The 27,415-nt window shown below is 41.0% G+C and overlaps 1 protein-coding gene and 2 non-coding genes across 3 annotated transcripts in view; 1 reads left to right on the forward strand and 2 right to left on the reverse strand.

Annotated features, from left to right (window-relative positions):
* Window positions 1-18,112, reverse strand: part of podxl (podocalyxin-like) — a 32,116-nt gene extending 14,004 nt beyond the window's left edge. The window contains exon 1 of the mRNA XM_041780658.1: window positions 17,711-18,112. Within this exon, the coding sequence (XP_041636592.1) occupies window positions 17,711-17,753 (43 nt within the window). The 5' untranslated portion in view covers window positions 17,754-18,112. The remainder of the gene's footprint in view (window positions 1-17,710) is intronic.
* A 7,397-nt stretch (window positions 18,113-25,509) lies between these two features.
* Window positions 25,510-25,591, forward strand: trnas-gcu. The gene has a single exon. It is a non-coding gene; the product is annotated as a tRNA-Ser (tRNA).
* A 437-nt stretch (window positions 25,592-26,028) lies between these two features.
* On the reverse strand, window positions 26,029-26,101 carry trnat-ugu. Its single transcript has one exon. It is a non-coding gene; the product is annotated as a tRNA-Thr (tRNA).
* Window positions 26,102-27,415: the final 1,314 nt, after the last annotated feature.

Genomic DNA, 27,415 nt, shown 5'->3' on the forward strand with positions numbered 1-27,415 from the left:
ACCAGGACACCTCTGACTACTCTGGTGCTTTTTGGCCACCAGACAACATGCTATGTTGGCGGACACTGCACATCCTCACAAACACACCATCTCCTTTGTGAAGCATGGTGGTGGCAGCATCATGCTGTGGGGGTGCTTTTTGGCAGCTTGACCTGTAATGCTTGTAAAGGTAGAGGGTAAGATTTTTGGAACATGTTGCAGACATACATTTCAGAGTGTGTGTTATTTTCATGAAAACAATAAGGTTTACCAGTTTGAACATTAGATCGCTTGTCTTTGTGTTGTATCTGATTTAAAATAGGTGGAAAATGATCGAGACATCACTGTATTCTGTTTTTATCAACATTTTACACAATGTCCTAACCTTTTTGGAATTAGGTTTTTATGTAAACATAACTTCCCATATCTTACATAACCATCATTTCCTCAATCATATTTTTCACATCAACTATTTTCTCTCTTATTCGGCTTGTGAATCTGCAACCGTTTATCTTTAAGTTTGCATTGATGGATGCCGTTTGTTTCCTTACATTAACGTATACATAGACATGAGTGAAACAATAGAAACAGCTGGCACCTCACCAACAGATTTCCAACAAGTTCAGACATTTAACAGAATTAGAAGTCACCCTCAGGATCAAATCAACAGAAGGGTTTCCTCTCACTGCACAGAGCCAAGAATGAGAGAGAAGAGCCAGGGAAAGGACAGCAGGTCGGTTCTCACACCCTCGACCCGTCTGCGCGACCCACACAGACTCACAGTCCACCGGAGAAGACACGCCCCAACTCGACACAAACAGGACTAGAACAACAACACAATATTTCATCTGTGTACGCCCAGACACGATCCATACGATGAGGTCAGAGACATTTATAAAGAGGTGAAAAGGTCGTCTGAGGGCAGTTCATGTTAAACAGCGAAACATGTCGCTGATAAAGACGATCTGGACTTCAATTGCACAAAAGAGATGTTAGAATTAATATATTATTATTATTTTATTTATTGAAAAAAAAGAAAACTCACATAATTTGACATTCAAAATGTGTCTTCTTCCATTCTTTCTCTCTTCCTGCTCTGGTGATCAGCTGGTTATGGGTGTTCACTCTCCTAAGTACTAAGCTAATCAGATTCTGCCACAACCTTGTTTGACTCAATCATTATCCACTTGCCATATTTTCAATCCGTCCTCCACTCTTCAGCAGTCAACTATCATTTCAGTTTGGATGCTACAACCCTCCTCCACCCCAGCCATCTCTATTCAGCATCTAGTCCACCTTGGTCTCACCCTCCAAGACAGTTTATGCTTCTGTTCCTGAGTCAGAGTCGGCATTTGTGAAAAGATTGAAGAAAAGCCCTCAAAGCTTTCTTGACATACCATGATACCACTATAGGGGCTCTGGTGAGTACTGTTGCAAAGCTGATGGATTTTCCAGATTCCATGTCTGTCATCTCGCACATCCCTCCGGCAAAGCTTCAAGCTGACTGCAACAATCAGCATCATATGAGGACAAAGAGGCTGAAGCTACAGGTGAGGTTTAGTTAAAGCAACTGCAAGCTTGCAAACAATGGTGGCTGGTGAAGTGATTAGCATGGATGCTGTTATAGTAACAGAAGTTTGATCAAAACTGGACAACATTCTGGTTAAGTCACGTCCCATGTACCCAGGAGGCCCGGATCCTAGTCGGGTCTGTGGCTCTGTTACCATATGTCATTCCCCATCCTCTTATCCCAGTTTCTAGTTCTATCAACTGCTCTGTCTCTCAAATAAAGCCAAAGAAAAAGCCTTAAGTAAAGCCATGAAATTAAAGAGGAAAATCTTATTTAAGTCCAGTTTTAGTCAGTTTAAAGTCATAACATTTTAATCATTACTTTAAGTAAATAAATAGGCAGTAGGAACAAACATCTTTCCTGCTGAAGGTGTTTTTGTAATCCATATTTCCCTTGTCTTTAGTCCTGGGTGATTAAAAGAAGCAGGCTGTGGCTTTGTCTCTCTCAAAGCAGCAGCAGTTTAATCCATCCTGTTAGCTCTGTGATGCTAGAGTTCAGTAAAGTGTCTGATTAAACATATGTTCTTTTCCTGCCAAGTCTGTCACAATAAAAGCTTCTAATGCTAATCATCATCAAACTGTTATTTTTAAGAACAACATTGGGAATGGTGTGATTAGGTGATTGCATAGACAGTGTTGTTAGACTAAAAGGTAGTTGAACATGCTTCTGTCCCATTTTTTTTGGAACATGCATCAAATTCATAATGTACATATATTTCCACTACATTTTATTAGTTTGAACATTGAATATTTTGTCTTTGTGTTGTATTCTGTATTCATTCATAGTTTCAACAATGTCCCAACTTTTTTTGAATTAGGGGCTTTTATTTCTGTGAGGTAGGGTTATAAAAATCATAATTTAGTGGCACATTGATAATATTGAATGTTAATGACTTTCAGGTTAAAGACTTTTAGTATAACTTCTCCTCACTTTTGTCCTGATCTCCCTTTGAAGCGTCTCTTTAGTCGTCTCGTGGAGCGTGACGGTGTTCGGCTGAATTCACTTGGACTAAGTGGAGGTCCGGAGGAGGTCAGAGGGTCTCCCTGCCCTCCTATCAGGGGGTCCCACTGTTTGGCCTCAGAGGGCGTCACCCCCATCCTGTCCTCTGTGAGAACCACCGTCCGCTCACATTAAAGCAGAATGGCGGTGTGGTCTGAGGGTGGAGACGACGTAAATTGTCTTCCCTTCCTGGCTGCCATGCTGTAAATAAATGCCCCCATGAACACACACTCTGAGGAGACAGAGGGGACGGTTTTATTGCTCTCTGCTTCAGCTAACACCACTGATATCATTTGTTCCCATTCAGCTGGAAAACCATTAGAGATGTCCAACACTAATTTGGGCTAACTTTGAACACGCTCCTTAATCCTTGATCTGTCTAAGGGGGGTTGGGATCACAGTCTATTCCACACAAACTCTTTGGTGATGTGGTTTAGTGCGGGGGTGCATTTTTTGGTTAAAGTTCTTCACAGGAGCAAATTAAGAAAAAAAAAAAAAAAAAAAAAAAACAGTGGAAAAAAAAGTCAGTGTCCAGGCAAGAAATTACCCACTTTCAGTTTAAAAACACTAACCTCTGGAATAGCGACATTCTTATAAATGTCTCTTCTCCATCACTGGCAAATCAAAAACAAGCAGGGGTGGAACTTAATATACCAGCTTGGTCAAGAGCAATGGTGGAGGAGAAACCTGACCTCCAACCACCTTCCAATCAAGTGAGGTCATGAGCTTAACCTCTCATCCAATCACCAGTCACCATCAGTTCTTGCGTTTTTGCCACCTGCCCCCCAGACAACTATGCTAGTTGCCTAGCTTTATAGCTACTATATTACACATAAGCTAGTTAGATAACATTAGCTACCTTAAATCAAGCCTGAAAAATATCATAGATTAAATAACAGTTGTGTGGCAAAAGATGACCTAATAGCTAATAAAAAAAGCAGCATTTTCATTTACACTTGCACACCAGGCAGCTATGCTAGCTTGCTTGCTAGCTTAACTCAAATCTGAATAATGTCATAGATTAAAACAAGCAGACAAAATCAATCTAGTTGAATACCTTTAGCAAATTAAGTGAAGCTTCTTTATTTGATAAGCATCTAGATGCCTACTATGATGCCAAGTAATTTATTATGTAGATGCTAGCTGACTTCAAGGCAGCTAAAGTCATAGTAGGGACAAGTTAATGTCTCCTAGGCTGCTTATACTGGCTACCTGCCAGGCAGCTCATATTAGCACTTTCCTTCCAGGCGGTTAACTACCCGCCTGGCAGCCCTCTGGTTGTGGATAACTGTAAGGCAGATAGACATGGGTTTTGTCTTTCAGGCTTCTTATGTATACAGTTATCAATTATAAAGTCAACCACAACCACCAGTTAGCTAGCATACACGTGTCTGGCAGTTAGATAGCATACATGTGCTGCCTGTACATGCATGAATTCAAATGCTGCATTATTTTATTAGCTTTTAGGTTATCTTTTGCTAACTAACTAGCTTATGTCTAGAATAGTAGCTAAAAAGCTAGGCAGCTAGCATAGTTGTCTGGGGTGCAAAGAAGCAAGAATGCATGATACAATGGTGACAGGTGATTGGATGAGAGGTTTAGCTAATTATTTCACCAGATTGGAAGGAGATTGGAGGGCGGGGCATGCCTCCCAGGCAGCCGCTGCCTTTCAGACAAAGTTGAGGGCACAAAATTACATCAAGCACAGTATGGGCACTTTAAGCGCTGTAGGCAGTATGTGTGTGGGCAGAGCGAGTAGAGTGTACTTTCATTAATCGATGGTATCATGTTATTTCTCCAAAAATAAGCCGATGAATGTAAATCATGGTAAAGTTTATGTGTTGGAAACGATTTACGCCACTTCTTTTATAGTATTTCTCACAGAGACAGCAGACTGATGAGAGATAGAAGAAAAAAAAAACACTTAAATGATTGTTTCTTTTAGGTTTGTTGGCGGGCTTCACACATTTTTCTCAAGCACGGTCATTGATTTCATCCAAAATTTAATCCAAAATAGCTCAATTTTTCCTCAGTTAGTTCAGATTGAAGTGGCCTCTTAAATAGGCTTAATAATTTTTCATGCATGAATTTAATGGACCATAGCATTGTACAATTCAGTTGCTTGTTGCTCACTGGGAGGTTTCTCTTCTGCTCTATTGATAAAAAAGGAAGTAAAACTATGTTGTTCAATTGAATAAGGATGACTTTTGTGCTCATTTTGTCAGATTACACTGCCCCCTGTAGGAGGTCCCATTGTACTACAAAGCTAAGTATAATGACAAACCAGCTGATATATCAAAGCGCGGTTGTAAATGATTATAAAATATCGGCCAATCTGAATCATAGTGGATTAGCTTATATTTTAGTTGTTAGGAGTTTTATTACTGTCATATAAATATGATTCTTTTGCACAGTTTTTTTTTACGTGTTTGCGCTTGAATCATTTATCCATCCAGTGATCTGTCCAGCCTGCTTGGCCCTCTGACTGTAACGGCAGTTTGATGTCCATCTGAGTGTGAACATGCACTACAGAGAGTAAATAAATAAATGTAGCCGTTGCCGGAAAGCCCCCACAGGACAAAGCAGCTCCGTTAGCTTGCTGACAGCCCACACAAAGACCCCATCGGCCCCCACGTGCAGCCATGCAGGCCTGGGACACTCCCTCTCTGCAGACCCGGACCTTTTAGTCGCTATGCTGCACCAATCCTCCCATCATAGAGAGGGGCAATTCAGAGCTGTGTCGGGGGACTCAGGGAGGGTATTTAGGGGCGGGGGAGACAGGCAGAGAGGGAGGGGTCTTTACATTGTGAAAGGGGTGAGGAGCCAAACACTCAGCAGGAATAAAAGAGAGACAAGTGAAAGGGAGGAGAGAGGGAGAGTGAGGAGATGCTGTAAATCTAACCGCCACATGGAAGTGACCACACACAGACTTACACCGTTCAACACACTATCCTCTAACAACACACTCCCTGTCCTTGGAAACCAGACTGGTATGTGTGTTTATGCTAGTTGCGGGGGGGCTCTGATGGTAAAACTGACACAGCTGGACTTCCAAAATGGATTTAAACCTGCTACTGAAATCATACTACATCAAATTTGTCAAAGTTGGACCAATACACATAGATTCTAGAGTCAGGGATTGATTCACTCTTGCATATATGCAGCAGACCTGCAGTCAGACCCAGCGTCCTGAGCATGCTCCACAGCCTCCACACTGGGCTTTGACCTGAAAGTTGTGCTGCATAAATGCCAAACGTAGCAGGAGTCACATAACCATGCAAAGTCAATGGACTGACTACAGAGCCTATAAAAAGCATTCAACCCCTTCAATGCTTTACCCTTTAATTGATTTCGTAAATCAACCATGGTCAATATAATCTGGCTATTTTTTTTACACCTGGAAGATCCAGTCACTGGTAACTAAGTATTCCTGGCTACCATTACACCATAAAGACAAAATAACACTCCAAGCAACTCATAGTAAAGTCTATTGAAAAGTAGAAGTCAGGGGATGGCTGCAAAAAATTCCAGGTACTGAATTCTGCCAGAGTTCAGGTAAAATAATCATCAAGAAATGGAAGGAATATGGTCCAACATGTGTAAATCTTCCTAGATCAGGCTGTCCTAACAAACTGAGTGTGCAAGTAGGAAAATAGTAGGAGAGGCCACCAAGACACCTGTGTCTACTCTGAAGGAGTTACAAGCTTCAGCAGCTGAGATGGGAGAGACTCTGCATACACAAACTGTTGCTCGGGTTCTTCACTCGTCAAAGGTTTATGGGAGAGTGGCAAAGAAAAGGCCACGGTTGAGGAACACTCAGATTAAATCTGGAATCACCAAAAGGCATGTGGAAGAAAGTTCTTTGGTCTGGTGAGACCAAGATAGTGCTTGTTGGCCATCAACACAAACACACCATCAACACTGCAAAGTATGGTGGGGGCAGCATCATGCTATGGGGAAGCTTCTCAGCAGTGGTGCTTTTTGGCCATCAGACAAAATGCTTTGTTTGGGGGACACCAAAACACTGCACATCACCACAGACACACCATAAACACTGCGAAGCATGGTGGGGGCAGCATCGTGCTGTGGGGATGCTTCTCAGCAGCCAGCCCTGGAAGGCTTGTAAAGGTAGGGCAAAATGAATGTGGCAAATTAATGGAAAATCCTGGAGGACAGTCTTTAAAATTGTTTAAAGATGAATGTTCTGGAGTGTTCAAGTCAACGACAAAGACAGACAACTACAGGAACACTGCTTGGCAGAGGATGGACTGTTCTTTCCTTAGTCTAGCGGACAGAGCAGCATCACTTTATGATTGTAAAGTTTAAAATGTATGGATCCATTTTTATACACACATAGCCTTTAGTTAAAGGCCCTGGGGCTCCCTCCCTTTTATACTTAAAATATAAATGCTTTACTTTGTAAAAAGAAAATGTAGTCATGGTGTGGAACACAAGAAAGACAGAACATTTTTCTAATCCTGTTAACAGTTAAATACTGATATAAACATGCTATAACGCTAAGAAAAACTACACCATATTTCTGCTTGATACCACATGGACAAATGTTATTTTGTATTTTGGATGTGTTTCTCCACGTCTCAGCACTAACAGAGCAGCCGTCATTGTTTTCCTTAATTGTGAGTGTTGAGGAGTGTTGGCACTAGAAGTGATGATGTAGATTAAAAAAGTGCTGAGGAGGTGAGGGGGGAGAGAAGAGGAATGAGGAGTGAAGGTCCTCGGCCGTACCAGCCTCCGCTCTGATTAATGGACACCTGCGTGAGCAGCGTGGCTTGCTGGGTTACAGTGGAGGTGAAGGATAGTGTGAGAGAGATGAAACGAGAACAGATTCACTCCCTGAAGTAAACCTGAGGCTTCATTCCAGCCGTGTCAGACCTTAAAAACTAAATCTCCTTCATCTGGGTGATATGTTTGTTTCCTAATAAGGAGCATGAGAGCTTCAGGGGTTACCGGAGGAGGTCAGGATTTAGAGTTGCGCCATGAAGGTCATTGCAAAATCTTCTTCTTTGACAAAAGTTTGGCTCTGAATCATGACGAGTGTTTGAGCCAACATTAAATCATAATTATTGCTAAATATTTTCCAAAACACACCATGTTTATCTAATGATTGACTGGTGTCCTCACAGTTTCAGTCACAGCTGTAATGATCTATCTGTTTGACTGAAACTCTCCCAATGTTATCTTACCCTCTCCTATAGGCCAACTGCAGCAGGGTTTTAGACGACAACAACACTGATGAGAATATAAAAGGAAGAATACTTATGGAGTTGTGTAGTTTCAGTGACATTACATCACCCCCTTTTCTTGTTGGTGATAGTTTTAAAGATCTTAAGGGACTTTAGGGCAAATTAAATCATTCACAGTGAGGAAAACTTACAATCACAGCTGAGAAAGCTGCATCCATCCTGGTTATGGCTCAGTAATCACAATGTCATAGGAATATTTAACAACCTAATTTACACATCATTGTTTATCATCTATCTCAAAGTCATACAGAGTTGAAATTGTTTCCTGTTCTCTAGAAAGTTTGTGCCTCATAAAAACTGCAGCGCACTTCTCACAGCTCTCAAGACCATGCTGTTAACGACCTCGCCATTAGATGCTTGATGCAATAAGACCAATTTGCACGGAAAGGGATGTTTTTCCCAAATAACTGCATAATGGCTCAGCGTCTCCATGCCAGTGCATATTTGCAGTGATTGGCCTGTGTTATCTTGTTTAAAGTAGCAGGTGGATCATCTCATCCAGGTGTGACAAATATGTTGTCTTGTTGGTGCCTTAGTAATAGCAATTTCAAGTGACATTTACTGACCTTATTCATGATTTATCATAATTTATTTTAAAGTCATACAGAGGGTAAATTATTTCCTGATCTCTGGAAAGTTCATGCATCATGAAAACTGCAGTACACTTCCATCAGCTCTCACAGGCAGTGGACTAATCTTTACTCTATTAATCATGTGCTGTTAACATCCTCATCATTAGATGCGTAATGCAATAAGACCAATTCCCCAGATAACTGCATAATGACTCAGGGTCTCCATGCGTAGGTGTCACATCCAGGCATGCCAAATACTTTTCCTTGTGGCCATGTTTCAACAAAGTCCAGTTTTTTTTTTTTTTCCAGCTCTGTCACTTTTTCTCTCAGATATAATAACAGACTCATGCTTGGTGTAGTATCTGTCTTTTGTGTGTGTTTAAGCGGGAAGGCCGTTTCCTCTTTGGCATTGTGATGGAATGAGTGTGTTATACAGGGGACATGACATAGTGGCGGACGTGGATGGTGAGAAGGGCAAAACAACTGGGGATTCTATAGAAAATCTGTACATATTCATGATTTTCATGGCATAAATTTCAAACCAGTACACCCAAAAAGTGTTCTGAGCTATATCAAGGACAATTGGAGCAATGATTTGGCATGCAAATCAAAACAGACAGACACACCGCCAATCACAGTAGTAAGAAGTATATATGATGGCAGTTATCAAGTTTCTACCTCAAAGAATCGCCACACTCAGAAGCTGTTTTCTTTGTTAGTTTAATACAGACTTTTTACTCTGGGGGCCACAGAGGATGACAGGCCACTTTGGTATTGTTCACCTTTGGTTGATTCAAGTTAGAAAAACCAATCAAGTGTAGGATAAGATATATAGAGTGATTAAAGAATAAGAACAGCTTACACAGCAGCTTTACATTAATAGATAGCCAGTCATTGTTGAGGATTTTAGGGCCAGTTAGATTTCGGAGGGGCCCTGGTCGGCCCCAGCTACCACTGGCACTGCAGGAAGTGATGAATAAAGATGTCATTATAGCTAAGGATGTTTCTAAGTATCTATTTCCCTATTCGGCTAAACGCTCATTTAAGTTTTGTTTAATTGACTAGTCTAAAGAGGAGAAAATCCCTAGAAAACAGCAAAAATCCTCACAGGGTGATTGCATCAGCAGCTGTGATGTTAGGCTGATATACTCTCTACAGCATGGCCAATGTTAATGGTTAACGCTAGCGCCCCCCAGTCTTTGTTCCTCTTTGCAGATTAATATCTTGCTTTGATATGATGTGTGGCCTCTTTTCACTTCAGGTGAAAAGTTACACGAGTGAGTTCAACCCCCTATAGCCTACATACTACTTTATTTTCGTTTACTTCTTTAAAAAAAACTTTCATAGGGCGCTGTTCCTGCTACACACTGACCACTAGGCCACCGCTGAGGTTCTCATATTTACATCCGGTGAAGTGCTGGACAGGAAGGCAGCAGCCATTAACTGAAGCTACAACGGCCTCTAGTGATGGGAGGTTCATTACATTTTAAAAGAGCAGGGATTTCAAGCCTGTGTTTATGAAAAATGATAGGTATTAGTTTAACTGACTTGTAAATCCTGCGCCGGCTAATTTGATAAATTAATTTTACCATGTAAAACATTTATATTGTCTCAGTTTAGTCATAAAAAAGCATGCCAAATTTGTCTTGTCAAAATGTTTGTTTACAGAATTAACAAAGCAGTGGCACTTAATGTTGAAGATTAAGGTAAGGGTTAGGGTATAATACCATACCCTAATAGACTTCATAACAAACAGAGTCATATAGTAATTCATTACTCTTACTAATGGAGGGACATACTATGATTTCCTTATTTAGGACATTTTCATTGTTTTTCACCAAAAGGATGTCCTTTGAAACTGATGAAAATTGCGTTTAAATTGTCACACTGTCACTTCTTACTTTTCTTATCTATGACAAAATAAGAAGTGACGATAATGTCTAAAAGTCCTTCGGCCTGGAGCCCAGATGACCTTACAGTCAGGTCATACCCCATGTAAGGATGGGCAGCTCCTTTCCTGCACGTTATTCCCCACTCTCTCATCCCTGTTTCTGACTCTGTCTCTCTGTAATCAAAAGCCCAAAAATAAATCCTTCTGTCTCAGGCTAAATCCACCTCTCTGTCTCCAGGAAGCCCCTGTTTTCTTCACTTTGCACCAAAATATTCTGCTTCCTCACATCTCAGCACTCTGTTTCTCCTCTGTCCACCTCATTCAAAGCCTCTGACTGGGAGAAACTCAAGGCCGTCTCCTGCCGCCACGCCCAACCTGGGAACTGCTCTGTTGATAAAGTTTTTCCCATCTATTGTTCTCCGTTCTCTCCCATGTTCTCCGGCAGACGGAGCAGACAGCAGACTGAGCAGGCCGAGTCTCCCCGGGCCGCTGCTCTCCAACAGGCCGACTGTTATCTTGTAGGAAACGGACAAGTCATGAACCCGTGAACCCAGAACAGAGATGGTCAGCGTGGGGGTTAGGAAGTCCTGGAGAGGAACTGATAACTGGTGATTCTTCCTACAATCAGTGATCCAACTGATTTATTTAAAACCTGACATCACTTAAGAGCATTTAATGAGTCACTATAGAACACATTTTCCAATCTTTGATTTAAGCATCTGAACCCAACAGATTTCAGCGGGCGTCTTTCTGATTTTAAGAGCTTCAGCTGGGAATAAGAAGGGGAAAGGGGAGTTCAAAATGCAATGCTGGCTGTAGTTTATAAGAAGAGGAGCACTGCAGGGGTGCTGGCAGTATTCAGACTGTATGCAACACACAAAATTTAGCTCAGGTGCCTCCTATTTCTCTGGATCATTGCTGAGATGTTTCTACACCTTGACTGGAGTCCACACGGGATATGATTTGGAAAAGCGCACATCTCTCTATAGAAGGCCTCACAGCTGACAGGTCAAAGGAACACCATGCAGAGCTCAGAGACAGGATTGTTGCAAGGCACAGATTTGACAAAGGATACAAAAAAATACTGCTGCCTAAAGGTTCCCAAGAGCACAGTGGCCTCTATAACTCTCAAATGGAAGAGTTTGGCACAACCAGGACTCTTCTCAGAGCTGTTCGTCTGGCCAAACTGAGCAATCAGGGGAGAAAGGCCTTAGTAAGTGAGACGACAAACCTGATGGCTGGACTTCTGTCTGGCCACTCTGCCATAAAGCCGACCATTACTGTGAGACACTGCATCTGTCACACTGAAACTTTCAAAATAAAATCAGATTAAACCTCAGCTGGGTTTGGTTAAGGGTTAAGGTAATGGTTAAACACCAAAACTTAAAAGTTAGAAACCTGCGTGCAAAACCTGATTACAAAATGTTTGATAAAAGCCAATGAAAGAGTCTGATTACAATAAAAAAGTTTGTCCTCCATGAAAACATTCTAATGTAGTAAATTCAGCTTAAGTGGCTCTGTTTGCTGCGTAAGCTATGTAGACAATGTAGCTACATAGTTAATGTAGCTAAAGCTCATAAAGCTCATGGAGATCTATACTAATATTAAGCTGACAAATTTCTCAATTAAAAAACCAGGGACATTTCTAGCTCAGTGGGCTAAAACCACTTAATCTTGTCATCATGATAACATTTTTTAATGACACAAAGAACCAATAATCAAATAAAACTATAAACACTGCTCTGCTACATAACTGTTCATCTGTTACTCCACTCTTCTTCTCGAGTCAGTTCACTAAATTTCTGTATTTTTTCTTCTCCCAAAAATTCTGGATCCAGGAATTTTTATTTTACTTTGTTTTTATTAGAATATTTTCTATTAAAGAGCTGCTACGGTGCTGTGTCAAGTTATCGCTATTGAAAACTGAAGATTTTCCAGCTGTTGCAGCTTTTCATGAAAAACATTTAACTGGCAAAATGCAAGACTACTTACAGGAAATGCCTGAATTTAGTGTCAGCAATTAACTGCTCATCAGAAAGCATCTGGACAAAATGGCAAACATATTATGATTTTTGTAACATTAGGTCAGTTTTAGATATACTGGGGGGAAGTTTTAACCAGTCTGTAGAGTTACAGGAAGAAGGGGAAATGTCTCTTAAGACGGGGACTGTCCTGGAAATTGTGGATGTCTGGTAACCCTGTACTAATGAAGCTACAAAGCTAAAGTTAGCTCCGTAAGCTTTGTAGCTATGTTATCTACATAACTTACATAGCTATGTTAGACTTGGAGGAGGGTGATTGGGTGAACGTTCCGTCTGTCACATCTTTATGGGCCAATCAGAGCAACAAAAGATGTGACGTAGCCGCCAGCAGGCTGTGCCCCTACCGAAGGAGTAAACTCCATTAGAGCTGCATGACGCAAAACATGGTGACTATAGACATGTACGTACTCGACTTTTGTCATTTTTGAAAAGAAAACAGCTCACTGCTGTTCTTTGATCTTCTGTTAATGAAGAAATGTCGTCAAGTTCTGATAAAACTGGCGCTTTAGCAGCATCCATGCTATTCTCTTCTGCCATAATTGCACCCGCCTCTTGCTGCTTGTTAACGTCACGACTCTGCCGTGCCCGAAAGTACTGCCACTTGTCGCTGATTGGTCCTGTCACTTTCCAACCAGGCCCAGATGGTTCAGGTGGGAGCTTTGCAAGATGGATTCACCAGTGAAAAACAAGGAAACAGGCGTATCCATCTGCTTTGCAAGGTTAGGCAACACTAGCTTACGTAGTAAAATTAACTAAGTCACTATTGTAGCTATTCTAACTTTTGCTAAAGTTAGCAAAACTAAAGTTAGCCACCATTCGTGTACCACCTTCTAAGTAATTAATCTATTCACCGTAACTGTAAAAAGGCTCTCTGTGGTAAAATGCCTTACTTCATATGCACATTGGCACTAACTTCAATGATGTGTGTAAATGAGTGTTTTAATACTTCTGATGATGTCTTGTCAGCATTCTTGCACCATTTACACATCCTGCAGTCATATTATCAATGCCACATATACCAGAAATAATACCTACAAGAGCTTGTACTTATCTAAACCTTATCTTTTATACTGTTGTATTAAATGTTTAGTTCCTGTATACTGAGCTAACCAAATTCCTTGTTGCATAAGTATACTAAGCCAACAAAGCTGATTCTGATTCTAAAATGGGTCTATCCATGATTAACCCTGGGGTTAGACCTCTGATGTGCTTTTACAAACACATTTTCTTTGTCCGCCTCTTTGTTTTATCTTGAGCAGATCAAAACTTTGGAAATTAGGCCCTGATTTTTCACTAAGGGTGCAGAGGATAGACTAGTTGAAAACTACTTTATACGGTCAACAGGTTTAAAGTTTACTTGTGTTTTAAAACAAGAGCAAAAGGCACTTTACTTTAGCTTCAACCTGATCTGCACCACAGCAAACTCAGCTTGGGCTGAGTTTGTAGGTCAAGTCTGAAAGTGCTAAGAGGCTGCTCATTTTCAAAGTTCATTCACAGCTGCTTTCAAAATAAGCTTCAAACTCTCCTGTTTTCATCCTTATCATCGATAACGGGCTGTTAAACAAACAGAAACAGATGCACGTTCACAGCAACAAACACGTGTTAGTTGGACAGGGAGAAGTGCTGACAGCCTTCAGACTCTTTTTTTTCACACGCTCACAAAATAAAAGTCTGAATCCAGACAGAGAGGGAGAGAGAGGCAGGTGCATAATTAAAGAAAAACACTTTCACTGCTTCTGAGCCGGGACTGAGGACGGGGGGACGGGGGGGTCACAGTGCACTTCATTATTCAGCCTCAGTGTGTGAACGTGGTTGTGTGCATGTATTTAGACTGAGGGGGGGTTTAAGTGGGGAGCCCTGCACTGTGGGATATCAGACGGGGGCAGATGTTTTAGCTCCAGTCCTACTGCTCATTACGCATGATTATTGCCACTTAAGTACTGATTTTATACACATTTAAGCCAGTCACAGATATTAAAACATTTTTTAACACCTTACTAGAATTGTTTAAAAAGTACTAAGCTCTGAAAACAAGAGAAACAGGCCTTTGCAGAGGACTTACTCTCCTTAATTAGAGCACAAAATAAAGCTCTAAGAACAAGGAGCAGAGAAAGAGCTTCAACTGGCAACAAACAGCAAGTTTCTCCGTCCTCCTCAAGAAGCATGCAGACTTCAACTCATCAACAACCTTTCCATCTACAATATGTGGAATTTACACACTAAATTGTAATCCATTAATTGTAATGCATTCATTCTTTCGATCAGGATTAATTGCATGCTTTATTGTCCCTCTCAGAGCACTTAAGTTAACCCACTTCAGCCACAGTGATGTAAAATAAGTCCACCACTGCGCCTTAAAGTTTCATTTCCCTTTAAAATCTCTCAAGCTCAGGACAAGTCAAAAGCCATCTGCACCTTTTATTATCAAACCTTTACCAATCCAAAACAAGTTCCTTTTTCTGTTGTTAAGATCATGTCATAATCTTCAGAGATCTCTTAATTATCAAAGTGGAAATTCCATGCAAGGTAATGAAAAAACATTTTGTCTGCATCTGTGATAGCCACAAAACAAAAGAAGCCAATTAAACTTTTAAAAGAGTCCTAAAAACATGCAGAACACAAACAGAAGCATCCAACCATCAGACACCTGTCGCTCCAGTCTGTTTGATCACACCTTGTGATGAATGAATCAGTTATTTACAGACTGAACAGCTGCTCTATGCTGATGCAAATTCAACACTGGATGTGTTTCTCTGCATGTGATTACCCAAACAATGAAATGTTGCTAAAATATCTTAGGGAATGAAACTACAGGTATTAACAGAAAAAACACAGCTTAACCTATTTTTACAGCAGCTTTACTTATGTAGAGTTAAGGTAATTATTATACAGGAATGCCTTTGGGCATTTGACACTTTTGCACCATGAGTGAAGTTACCCACTCAGTTAGATATGTCCTGCCTGTATGGTTAAACACTATCACGGCAGGGCTGGTGTACTGATTACCGTGGAAAAACACTTCCTGAATCACAAAAGTTGAATCACTCCGAGTGGCATGAAAGTTCAAAGTCAAAATATGTGAAAGATTTAAGAGAATAATTACAACGGATGAGAAAAGTAAGTAAACCTGATATAAATGTGCAGGTAAAATTTAGTTGATATAACTTAAAACGGATAAGTACCTGCTACTTAACAAATATTACTTTTCAGGGATACTTAAGTTTCTTACGTTGAGTAGTGATGGATCTCTGCTCTTTAGGTACCATTACTCTGAGAGCATTTTCTTATGTTAAACTTGTTTATTTTGACTTTTAAGTTGCATTAAGTGAGGTATAGCAGGCGGCTCTTGTGCTTCAGCCCCTCACAGGTGAAGGTCGGTGCTCTCAGGGAGAGGATCGGAGAAACAGGGGCATTTGAGAAACTTCATTTAATTTGCTATGGTGCAAAGGACATCTCATTAAATTGCATAAAGTGACTTGTGTGCGCCTGTTTCTCCTTTGCTTTATCTGTGAGAAAGAGTCCAATGTCCTGAGATTTCTTTTGTTATGCATTTTGTTGTGTTGTTAGTTACATTTTGAGCCTGAAATTAAAATTAACACTATTGAAAGAGTGCTTTTAATACTACTCTATTCTGAAACAATTACAATGTTAATCCATCAATTACTGACTCACTCTATAATGTAATAAAATTATCACATTATGAGGAGAAAAGAATTTGCTTGCTTCAAAATGTAATAAATTATGCAAATTGAAATAGCGACATTTTGTTAAATTATCGACAAGTTATTATATTATGCGTTTATCACATTTTTTTGTTACAGTGTTTGTTTCCAGGTCTTAGAATAGAGCACCAGGACTTGTGAAGGCCAAACAAGGCCAAACATTTACTAAAAGTTCTGAATTTTTTGGTATTTTTTTTTCCAAAGTCTATAAAAATTCTCTAAAATTTCAAAAAAATTACCTGAAATTTCTGTGAAAATACTGAATAGTATCCTATTAAAAGTGCCCAAAAATGTCGTGAAATAATCCCAAAATAAAAACATTGTCTGGTCTGATCTCAAATTTCAGCTGGGCCATTCAGATGTCAGGGTTAGAATTTGGCACAAACAACTTAAAGGAATGAATCCTTGTATCAACCATTTAGGCTACTGGTGGTGTAATGTGTGGGGGATATTTTTGGCCTCTTAGTACCAATTTAGCTTTGTTTGAATGCCACAGCCTACCTGAGTATTGCTGCTGATGATGTCCATGCCTTTATAACACAGTGTACCATCTTCTGATGACTACATCCAGCAGCATAATGTACCATGTCACAGATCATCCCAAACTGGTTTCTTGAACATGATAATAAGTTCACCGTACTCCATGACCTCAGTCAGTCCAACAGTCTCCACATCTCTACCCAACAGAACACCTTTGGGATGTGGTGGAACAGGAGATTCACATCATGGATGTGCAGTCTACAAATCTGCAGGAACTGCCATCATGCCAATATGGAACAAAATCTCTGAGGAAAATTTCCAACACCTTGTTGAAACTATACCATGAAGAATTCAAGCAGGTACAACCCAGTATTAGAAATGTGTACCTAATAAAGTGGCCGGTTTCCCAAATTTACATGAAAATGCCTGAAAATTTCCAAACACATTTCACTCAAATATCCAAGCAAATCTCCCAAATTCCTATGAGAATGCAAAAAAAATTGTGTTTCCCCCAAAACTTGAAATGAAAGTGTCAAAAATATACAAATATTTGGCCAACATTTTCATGAAAATACTTTGAAATGTCCAAGCAAATTCCCAAAAGTATCCTTGAACATTCTTGAAATTTCATAGGAAATTATATCAATACATTCAAAGCTAATTACTTCAACTTCAAAGGACATCCCAGAGGCATCCCATGCCTATTTATGCTTTTAAATGTATATTTCTTTTAAATAAGATTATTTACTGTGCACCCAGGAAGACTAGCTCTGCTTAAAGGTACAAAAAATCAAAATCCTAACAAATAAACAAATAAATTCAACATTAATGAAGGACTTTTACATGCAACTGAAATATCATGACTTGTTTTTAGAAGTTCTTTACAGCTGCTGCACTTTAACTCAACTTTTAAGCTCTCACATACAGAAATTTCTGAACTCTTCCCTTTTCTAATGCAGCAAATATGTGAAACCTTCTCGCACCAGTGCAACAAAGCAGTCATATCTCCCACTGTGTCCTTCATTGAGCACCTGTTGCTGCATCTCTGCAGACACTTTTGTTCAATGCCCTGCAGCGCTGCAGCAGCACTATATTTTAAAGGCATCTGGCACAAATACCAGACCAAACCAACAGGATAAAAGCCCAGATCCTCCCAGCTGTGTAGTTGTAGAAGTATTGTGATGTACTCACTGGTTGAAAGCAGCAGCCATGTGATCCTCAGAGTGGCTCTCATCCTGTTTCTTCTTCTCCCAGATGTTTTTATCCTTCATGCAGCGCTGCTCACTCTCTCCTTCCCTCTTTGGAGACGTTTGTGCGGATGAAGAGGGAGAGTTTGACGCCGTCCTGTCACGCCTTTCTGCTTGGATTTGTATCTGGAGTAAATGATCTCGCCCAGAGTATTGTCCACTTTTTTTCTTTTAAACTGAAAGCCAAGAATGCTTTTGTTTGTCTCTCTGTGCAGCAGTAGAGTTGGGGATTTGGGGGGAGAGTGTTTCTGTGGTCTCCTTGGTGTACCGTTGTAGCTCAGTGTCTCTCTACCTTCCTCTCTCTCTCTCTCTCTCTCTCTCTCTCTCTCTCTCTCTTTTTGGCTGCTGTATTGTCCTCTCTCTCCTGCACTGAGTGAGCGAGTGAGTAAGCAGCAGCTCTCCCCCGGTCTGTCCCTGCCTCCCTTATCATGAGGAACCAGGGGCAGACCCAGTCCGGTCCAATCCCAGAGCAGCGGGCTCTCTGCTGCCGGGACGTTTTGAATAACAAAGGAAGCTGGGAGACAATGTGTTCCCTCCTCTGGGTTTGATTCTTTGCTAAACAGTCCATGACTCAAGGCCGCAGGGTGAAGTCACATCGACCCTGGTGCTGTTTGATGTTGGGGAAGGGCTGTCGGCTCATCTATAGACATTTTTTCAGACAAATCAAGCGAATGCTTAACATTAAACTTTTAACCGAGTGACAGTCAACACGCTGTCAGAAAAGTTGATTCTCTTAGTCACATCAACACTTGGACTTTTGAAATACTTGTAAACACTTTGTCTGCACTAAGTTGAATTTCTCAAAGTCCAACTAATCTGCAAATTCCTCATACTCAGCTTGTGCTGTGAGCAGCTGGAGACTCAAGATCACAAGATCACAGAACTATGAGTTTACATGGGAAGAGTATGTGAACACAGACTCTTTTGTCTTCCTGGGGTTGATTCTTTGTACATTATTCCTTTTTTGTCTCTGCCATGGGCTACAAACAATGTTCAGTTTTGTGTAAAACTCTGTGGTTTTCCATCTAAAAGTTCATTTTTCTTTATCAATGGCGCCGCAGTAGCTCTGTGACCCACTGACCAACTGTTAACCTGTAGCTTGTGCCACAGGCAAGGCCGCCCATAAGGGAGGATAAAAGGGACAACATTCTGGGACCTAGCCATACTGGGGTCCCGTGGAGGTCAGGGATATCATGGAGCACTGTAAAGTTCAGCTGTGGCAACCATAATGTATTTCAAACCTGAATAATAACCAGCATTATCAAAGCAAAAAAAAGACCTTTTTATTTATGCTGTATTTAAAATATCACTATTTACAAAATGAAAAGCCCTTTCATTGAGCCAGAAGTGCCTTTTTATTGGTGACGATAACAATGTGGACTGGTATTTTGAACTAAACCATTTTCAAAAGCAATTTCTGGCTTTATAGCTAAGCCATGATGTGCATGAAAGTCAGGATGCCAGAAAACAAAGCAGAGAAAATAGAGACCATGTTAATAGAGAATAATTACATCATTGTGAGAAGAGGCAAATATGTAGAGAGAAAGGAGAAACAAATGGGCAGAAACTGGCAGAAAGAAGTGGCAAACGTGAAAAGGGGAAAAAATCAGAGGAAAGCAGCAACAATGGACTAAACATGGAAAAAAGGGACAAAAAGCAGCAATGGGTAAGAAGTGGAAAAACAGTGGCAAAATGGGCAAAAATAGCAACAAAGGGCATCAATCAACAAAACAGCAGCAAAAAAGTAGCATTAAAGGGCATTAAGCATCAAAAATGGGCTAAAAGTGGCAAAAAATGTGGCAAACATGGTACAAATGGAGTAACAATTGGCTTAGAGTGGCAAAATAACACAAAATGCAGCAAAAACGGCCTAAAGAATGGCAAAACACAGCATGGTGTGGAAAACAAATGGCAAAAAAGTGAGAATTGGCAAAGATAGCCAAAAAGTTGCAAAAATTGGTTAAAAGTGGCAAAAAGAAGTGGCAACAACTGGGGGAAAAATGGGAAAAAGCCAGAGAAAAGCAATAACAATAGGCAAAAGTTAGCAAAACTTAGGGAGGTAAAAACTGCAAAAAGACGTAACAAATATGGGCTGAAATTCGGGGGAAAAAAGACCAGACAAAAATGGGCAAAACATTGCAAAAGATAACATATGTGGCAAAAATGGGTAAGAAAGTGGCTTAAATTGGCAAAAAGTGGCAAAAATGGGCATCAACTTACAAAGCAGCAGCAAAAAAGTGGCACAAAAGGGCATCAAACATGAAAAAAAAAATGGGTTAAAAGTGGCAAAAGCAGTTGCAAACGTGCTAAAAATGGGCACAAATTGTGAAAAGCAGTAACAATGTGCAAAAAATAGGGGAAAAAAGCAAACAGAATTGACACATATAGGCTATAATTTACAAAAAAGGAGAAAAAAAATAGCAAAAAGTTGCAAAATGTACATAATGTGAAAAAAAATGGCAAAAAGAGGCAAAAATTGACATAAAGTGGTAAAACAGTGGCAATAAAATGTCATAAAAGGGAATTGAACATTGGAGATGGGTTGGAAGTGGGAGAAAATTGGCATAAAGTGTCTAAACAGTGGCAAAAAATGTCATGAAAGGTCATAAAACATCAAAAATGGGTTAAAAGTAGCAAAAAAAATGACAAAAACCATGTCGGAAATGGGTTAAACAGAGTCCAGTTATAGTCGACATACTTTTCAGATCTAAATAAAGGGAACTGTTAGCCAAGGCGCTAGCACCAATGCTACTGATCTGGCACACATTCAGTGACGTCATCAATGAATCACAAATGGGGAAGGACCCATTCACTGGGTTTGTCAGGGGCCCAGCCTGTCTGTGGGCAGGTCTGGCTACAGGATAAGATGTAATAATGATGTTATCTTTTGTTGGCTGGTGATGAATTTTACTGACTGTGCCTTTAAATAAGAATAAAACATTTATATTTACCTGTACATTTTCATATGTAAGAGTAAAGAACTGAGACGTAATTTAAGAACACAGAAGAATTCAAACTGAAATGACTGAACTCTAACTTTTTTTCTCTTTCCTCTTGTGACTCATTTCTTTATCAGAAAGCATAAACGTCCAACACAAGCACGTGTGTCTCTTATCTGTTTTTATAATAAAGACGAGTCGCAGGACATCTTCAAGTCAAACCATCTGAGTTATTTTATTTATTTGAGCCACATTCCTGCATGTAAAACAGAACCTTAAGTGAACCCATCCTCTTTGTGTCTTTTCTTGCTTCTCTCTGAGTTTAAAATGATGAATATTCATTTGTTCCTCTTCCCATTAGCCTGTGATGACAGTTTAATTTACTCTATAAATGCTCACACTGCTCCAGCTGGCGTTGTGTTTGGCTTTTGGATTAAAGTCGGGGAGTTTGGCCGGATTGTCGCCCTGCAGGAACCACCGAGGTTGACTCAGTCTCTTGTAGCCATGACGACGCATATTCACAAACGTCCCAGGAATTGCTTTCAGGGCCACTTTTACTATGCCCCCATTCAGAGTGCTCCAAATCTCTCCTGACTGACAGACCAGCCTGTGAATGCAAAACGAAACAAGAAGCACGTTCATTTGTTCAAAAAAGACTTTGTTATCATCTCACTGCTATTGTGAGTTTGCTCCGCTGGCTGCTGTGAGGAAGTCTGGGTAAAAAAACAGGAGTGATAAGATCGAGGGTGTGGAGGTTTTCCGGGGTGTTTCCTTCTACTGGAACAGTTTGGAGTCATTAATAAAAACTTTAGAGACACAGCTTCAAAGACGAGACGACGACAGCAGGAGTCACGCTCTGACTGCAGAGTTGCAGACTAACTGATGGCAGGATTGTTGAGTAATTGTGTGTACATGAGGATTAGGATCACTCAGTCATGGTGGGAGTGGGCTCATAGAGAGGGAGTCTGCCCTGCTGCTGAGAGTTGTTTGTTTGTGTTTGTCTGTTTACAGCAGGTCTTTATTTACACTTGATAAATGTTTGTAAGAGAGTTCTCTGTCACAGGGCAGAGCCACAAAAAATAAAACTGTATTTTACTCTAAATAGATTTTTGTTTCTCTTTATATAGAGCTAAAATTTAGATTCCACTGCCTTCCCACCCATAAAGGAAGCAGCAATGAAAGACCGTTTATAATTGGCTATATAGAGTGCATTCGGAAAGTATTCAACACAAGACAAGGACTAAGGAGCAGAAAACGAGACGAGGAGGTAGGGTTAACGGTGTTTATTTCATAATAACAGTGATGAAAATGGTGGTAAGTGTACTGGCAGAGAGACAGAGGCACTGCAAAAAACAGGAGATAGACAAGGCAAAAACTCACAAAAAAATCCCTGGCTTAATAAATTGAAGAGGAGCCAGGTTACCACACTGGAGGCTGTAGTATACTCTGGCATCTGAAAATTTACCACAAGGTGATTACAAGGAGGTCTTGGTTGCCAAGGATTAACTGCAACCATGGCTCCCCAGTGCTCCTTTTCCAATACAAAAAACATCACGAACATAGAGAATGACAAACAAAGGAACACAGGTGATCAATCATGACAATAATGCTAAATTTGACACTATAACAACACTTTATTTGTGCAGTACATTATGAACTAAACAAACATTATATTGAAAATTAGATTATGAAAGGTTGTTGTTTCTCATCCAGCACTTTCCGCTGTGAGGGTGGTGTGTAGGCAGCTGAACTGAATAATACGTGTGGGTGTGGAAAGAAATTTTACTCCAGCAGAATTTCATTTGTGTTTTTGCTCCAACTCTGACAGCTGCTGGTAATAAATACACAAAAAAAGAGGAAATTTGACTGTTTTTGAGTGAACATTTGTTACTCTGGAGAATTTCCAGTGTAGCACTGCTTCTGTGCATGCTAAACCTATGAAAAAGACAGAGAAGGCCACTGTAATGGTCCCTAATGGCACAAAAATTTGAAATGGTGGACTCAGATAACCTCAGATGGAAACGCCCGTTTATGTGTTTCTCACTGGTGAATCCATCTTGCAAAGCTCCCGTCTGAACAGTTTGGACCCAGTTAGAAAGTGACAGGACCAATCAACATCGAGGGGCAGGACTTTCAGGTGTGGCAGAGTTGTGACGTAAGCAAGCAGCCGCAAGAGGCCAGTGCAATTATGGTGGAAGACCTTAGTGTGGATGCTGCTAAAGCGCCAGTTTTATCAGAACTTGGCAACATTTCTTCTTTAAAAGAAGAACAAAGAATAGCAGTGAGTTGTTTTCTTTTCAAAAACACCAAAAGTCATGTACTTACATGTCAGTCGCCATAGTCCGCGTTATGCAGTGTGAAACACATCCACCTGGCGTGACAGGTTAAAGAGATATTTGGGGATTTTTGAAGTTGGGTTGTTTGAGGTGCTTGGCTACAGTAGTGGCATTAGCCTCCAGTGATTTCCATGCAATTTGTTCCTGTTGTTATTACGAGCTCAGAGAGAGCCGGCGCATATTGGCTGTAGATGGGAACATTTTGTCCGCGTAAATTAACAAGTTTTACGAAAAAATGGGTCAAGAAAATATGTTGGCTCATCTGTGCACTGTCAAAAACGTACAAAGCTCTTAATTTCTCCCCAAAACCCCCTCTGTATCAGGCACAGATTTACGATGCAGCTTTCGCCATCTTGTATCCTTCCGCCTCCACTCACTGTTTCCTGTTTAATTCCGTTTTTTGCAGATTCAGAAGATGCCGTGTATTTGCGTTTATCAAGGCTGTTCAAACAAGCACACCTCCTGGACACCATATAGATTTCACCGTGTTCTGCTTCATGACATCAGTCTTCGCCAACTTTGGCTTGAATATGGATATAAACACCCACCTTCTGCACTGAAAAGTTTATTGCAGTGCCCATTTCACCAAGCAGGACTACTTAAAAGGACGACTAAAACACAAGCATAGGTTGGAGAGCTCTGCTGTACCTACACATCAGGTAAGCACTATTTACCGATATAAACATTTAAAACACAACCAAACGCTCATACATTTACAGGCCATTCCATTGCAAAGCCCAAGCCATGAAGCACAGCTTCCTGATGCCCTACAGTCAACTCCAAAGATGTAGTATTTCACAGCAATGGGTGGGCTTGTGTGACATATAATTTTAGTGCATTTTTCCACTCCAACAGCTGACACATTGTTTTCATAAGGTAAGCATACTGTGCTGACTGTAGCTTGTACCAGCCATTAGAGGAAAAAGGCAATCAGTCATAAGCTTACCTGGATGACAAATTTACATTCGGCTCTTCTGAAGTCGCTCATGTTATCATTGTTTTAGCTTGATGAGGTGTTATTATTCCTGTAGAACGCCACAGACCCACACAGATGACCAGCGGATGTGTAAACGGTGAACAGCGTGTGGAGGTGTAAGGATACAAAATGGCGAAAGCTGCATCGTCAATTAGTGCCTGACACAGAGGGTTTTTTTTGGGAGAAATGAAGAGCTTTGTACGTTTTCGATAAAGTGCACAGGCGAGCCAACATATTTTCTTGGCCCATTTTTTCGTAAAACTCGTTAATTTACGTGGACAAAACGTTCCCATCTAAGCCGGCTCTCTGAGCTCATAATAAAAACAGGATCAGATTACATGGAAATAACTGAAGGCTAATGCCACTAGTATAGCCAAGCACCTCATATGACCCAACTTCAAAAATCCTGAAATATCCCTTTAAGACTCAAACTGATGACAGCTGGACCCAAACCTCCACATTTAAAGTCTCACGGACTTTAAAGCTGTACACGAGTCCTTTGCCACTGTCGCTCTGATGTGGACCTTTCAACAGAAAAATACTCACTTTAAGCAAGTTTGCATATCTGCAAACTTCCAAGGGGGACTTACCCAGAGTTCATTGTAAACCTGGTGATGTGAAGGACATGATTGTCAAGCCTCCCATAGATATAAAAAGATGTTTGTATATTGAAGCAGTGGTGGTTACATTTTTTCCTCGTGGGCTCTTTTTGCTGGTTCCTTCTGAAAAAATTAGCCAAATTGTTTTTATTTGGATGCTCTCCTGCGGTAGAATTGTTCGAGGACGGCAGATGTCACTTGTATTTTCCCTCATACTACCAGATTAGAAGCGATTAATGTGTATACATGCATGACTGCCAGCAGCCGTCCTGATTCCTGCAGCTGGTCAGAGGAATGTCATGTTGGTTTTCAGAGAGCGGTTTGATCCTGGAGCTCCTCACACATTTCACCCTCCATTACCTCCATGTGGCCGGGATGCTGCTCCTCAACAGAGCGTGTGGTTCTGCCGCTACATCAGCGCTTCACTGAGCTGAGATTAGTGAGAAGATGACAGCTGGAGGCAGCAGAGGGGGAAGGATGTGTCAGCAAGCATCCTGGCTGTGACTGGGTTTGTTTCTGCTGTCGTTGGTCGGTCTGTCAGCGGAGACTCAGGAGGAGGAAGGATGTCCTTCATCCTCTTTCATGTTTGACACTTCGGCTGCTGATCGCACACTTCTCTTTGTAGACAGTGAAGCCTCTGCAGGAAGAGCAGATGTTTGCACATGAACCAGGACTCGTTTGAATTTGTAGTTCCAAATTCCCCTGCTGAACTGTTTAAGCAAAAGCAAATACTCTCATTCCGAAAAATCTTTGGTGAAATTTTCTGAGTTCAGCCTGCGGATGTGATTTTTGACCAGTTTGTTCCAATACCAAACACAGGCCACATATATGTTAAACTATCTCTGTTTCTCAAGATTAGTCCATGAAATATGTCCAATGAACCCTCAACTGAAGACGAGGTGGCTGAGTGGTGAAGGCGATGGACTGCTAATCCATTGTGCTCTGCACGCGTGGGTTCGAATCCCATCCTCGTCGCACAGCAAGGACTTTATTCTGCCACACTTGTGTTTCAAAACAGGTGCACCTTCACTGACAAAAAACAAGCCCTGGCAGTCATTAGTTCAAGCTTAGAGTGTGATGCCTGTTATCTCGTACACCAGCACGACTGGATTTGGTGCCTGGCCAGTCTGGGCCCATCACCATGAGATGGCATCGTAAGGAAAGCGCTACAATCAGTGCTGCTCCAGTGGGGTAGTTAATACCTTTGTAGTCTTTCTGTTCTTATTGGAAGGACAGATAGAAACAATATGATGCCTGATTATGAAGAGAAATCAGTGTGGGACAAGCCCAGCCTTAAAGCAGGGAGGATAAAGGGGAAATGTCCTTTCACAGAATGACAGGCTCATAGCTTGAATGAAAGTCATTTCATCATGGACATGAAAGGCCTCACCGTTTCTTCACCAGAGGTGTTGTGGAGAATGCGGGCATCGATCCCGCTACCTCTCGCATACAAAGCGAGCGCTCTACCATTTGAGCTAATTCCCCTCAGGAAAGTCTTGAGTGGCAGTGCTGTAAAATCGGTTCAAATCCCATCCTCGTTGCACTACTGGAGACTTTATTCTGCCTAAAAGCCTGGAAGGTTCACAGGGAAGTATCATTTCACAGCTTGACATGAATCCCTCATAGCTAGGCTATTCAATTAGAGGCCTGGGGCCAGATCAGGCAGTCCTTATTGACCCTTTAATATCCAGTAAGTAGGTTTTCTGTTGGTCGTTTGGTTTTCATAAATACATTTTTTTGTAATGAGGGAGAATGCACTGAAAAAGGCACTTCCAGGTTTGTGCTGGAAATGACACTAGAGTGCATATGCACCCTAGGACAGTATCCAGCATTTTCTGTTAAGTAAATACACTTTATGGCATGACCAGAGGGTCCTGGACCACTTGCTGTAATTAATGGAACCATGAATTCTGTTCTCTACCAGAAAATTCTGAAGGAGAATGCCCAGCCATCGGTTCATGACTGAATATGATTGAGATGCTGTGTCATGACCTTAAACAGGCCGTTCATGCTTGAAAACTCTCCGACGTGGCTGAATTGAAATAATTCTGCAAAGAGAGTGGGCCAAAATTCCTCCACAATTACTTTTTCACATAGGGCCAGGTGGGTTGTAATATTCCAAAACATTTCACAACAAAGATGTAAAAAGAAAAAGATAATAAATGAATAAAAATCAGGAAGGGGTGAATACTTTTTCGAAGCATCATGCAATATCTCTTGGGCCCTTCATGTAGATGCCTTTTCAAGAAGTGGCCCCATTCCAAGCTAATTGAATAGCCTTGTTATAGAGCAAAATCAAATACAATTCTTGGCCATGTTATAATAAAATAAGAATTTGAAACAGAGTTTTAAAGCTTAAACTAGTTGTGAAGTCTCAGAGACTCATCATGGGTAATCCTGATGTGTTATTGTGTATTACTGTGTGTACTCCTGGCACGATGCCGTGCCCTCTCATGTCCAGCATTTGAATTCCTCGTCCGTTAGCTCAGCTCTCAGTGCCGGCCAGCGCTCCGGTAGTTTAGTGGTCTCTCTTTAGACTGGGGGCAGCGTGTGCTTCCCCCCTCGCCTCATTAGCCCTCTACAATGAGACGGGCATGTTAGGAATGTGAGAGTGCATTCTTCCTTGTACCCCACCACTAACCTCCTCAGCACCTTCAGGGTCTCCTTCAAACACTCACTGTCACCCCAACAACCACCCCGCAGCTCACTCTCTTCACTCCAACTCCTCCACATCTTACAGTCCCCCCTCCCCCTCCCTAAACCTCCCACCTTGCTGCTTTTTCACCGTCCATCATGGCT

The sequence above is a fragment of the Cheilinus undulatus genome, linkage group 23 (genome assembly GCF_018320785.1).
Source record: "Cheilinus undulatus linkage group 23, ASM1832078v1, whole genome shotgun sequence".
Classification (NCBI taxonomy): Eukaryota; Metazoa; Chordata; class Actinopteri; order Labriformes; family Labridae; genus Cheilinus; species Cheilinus undulatus.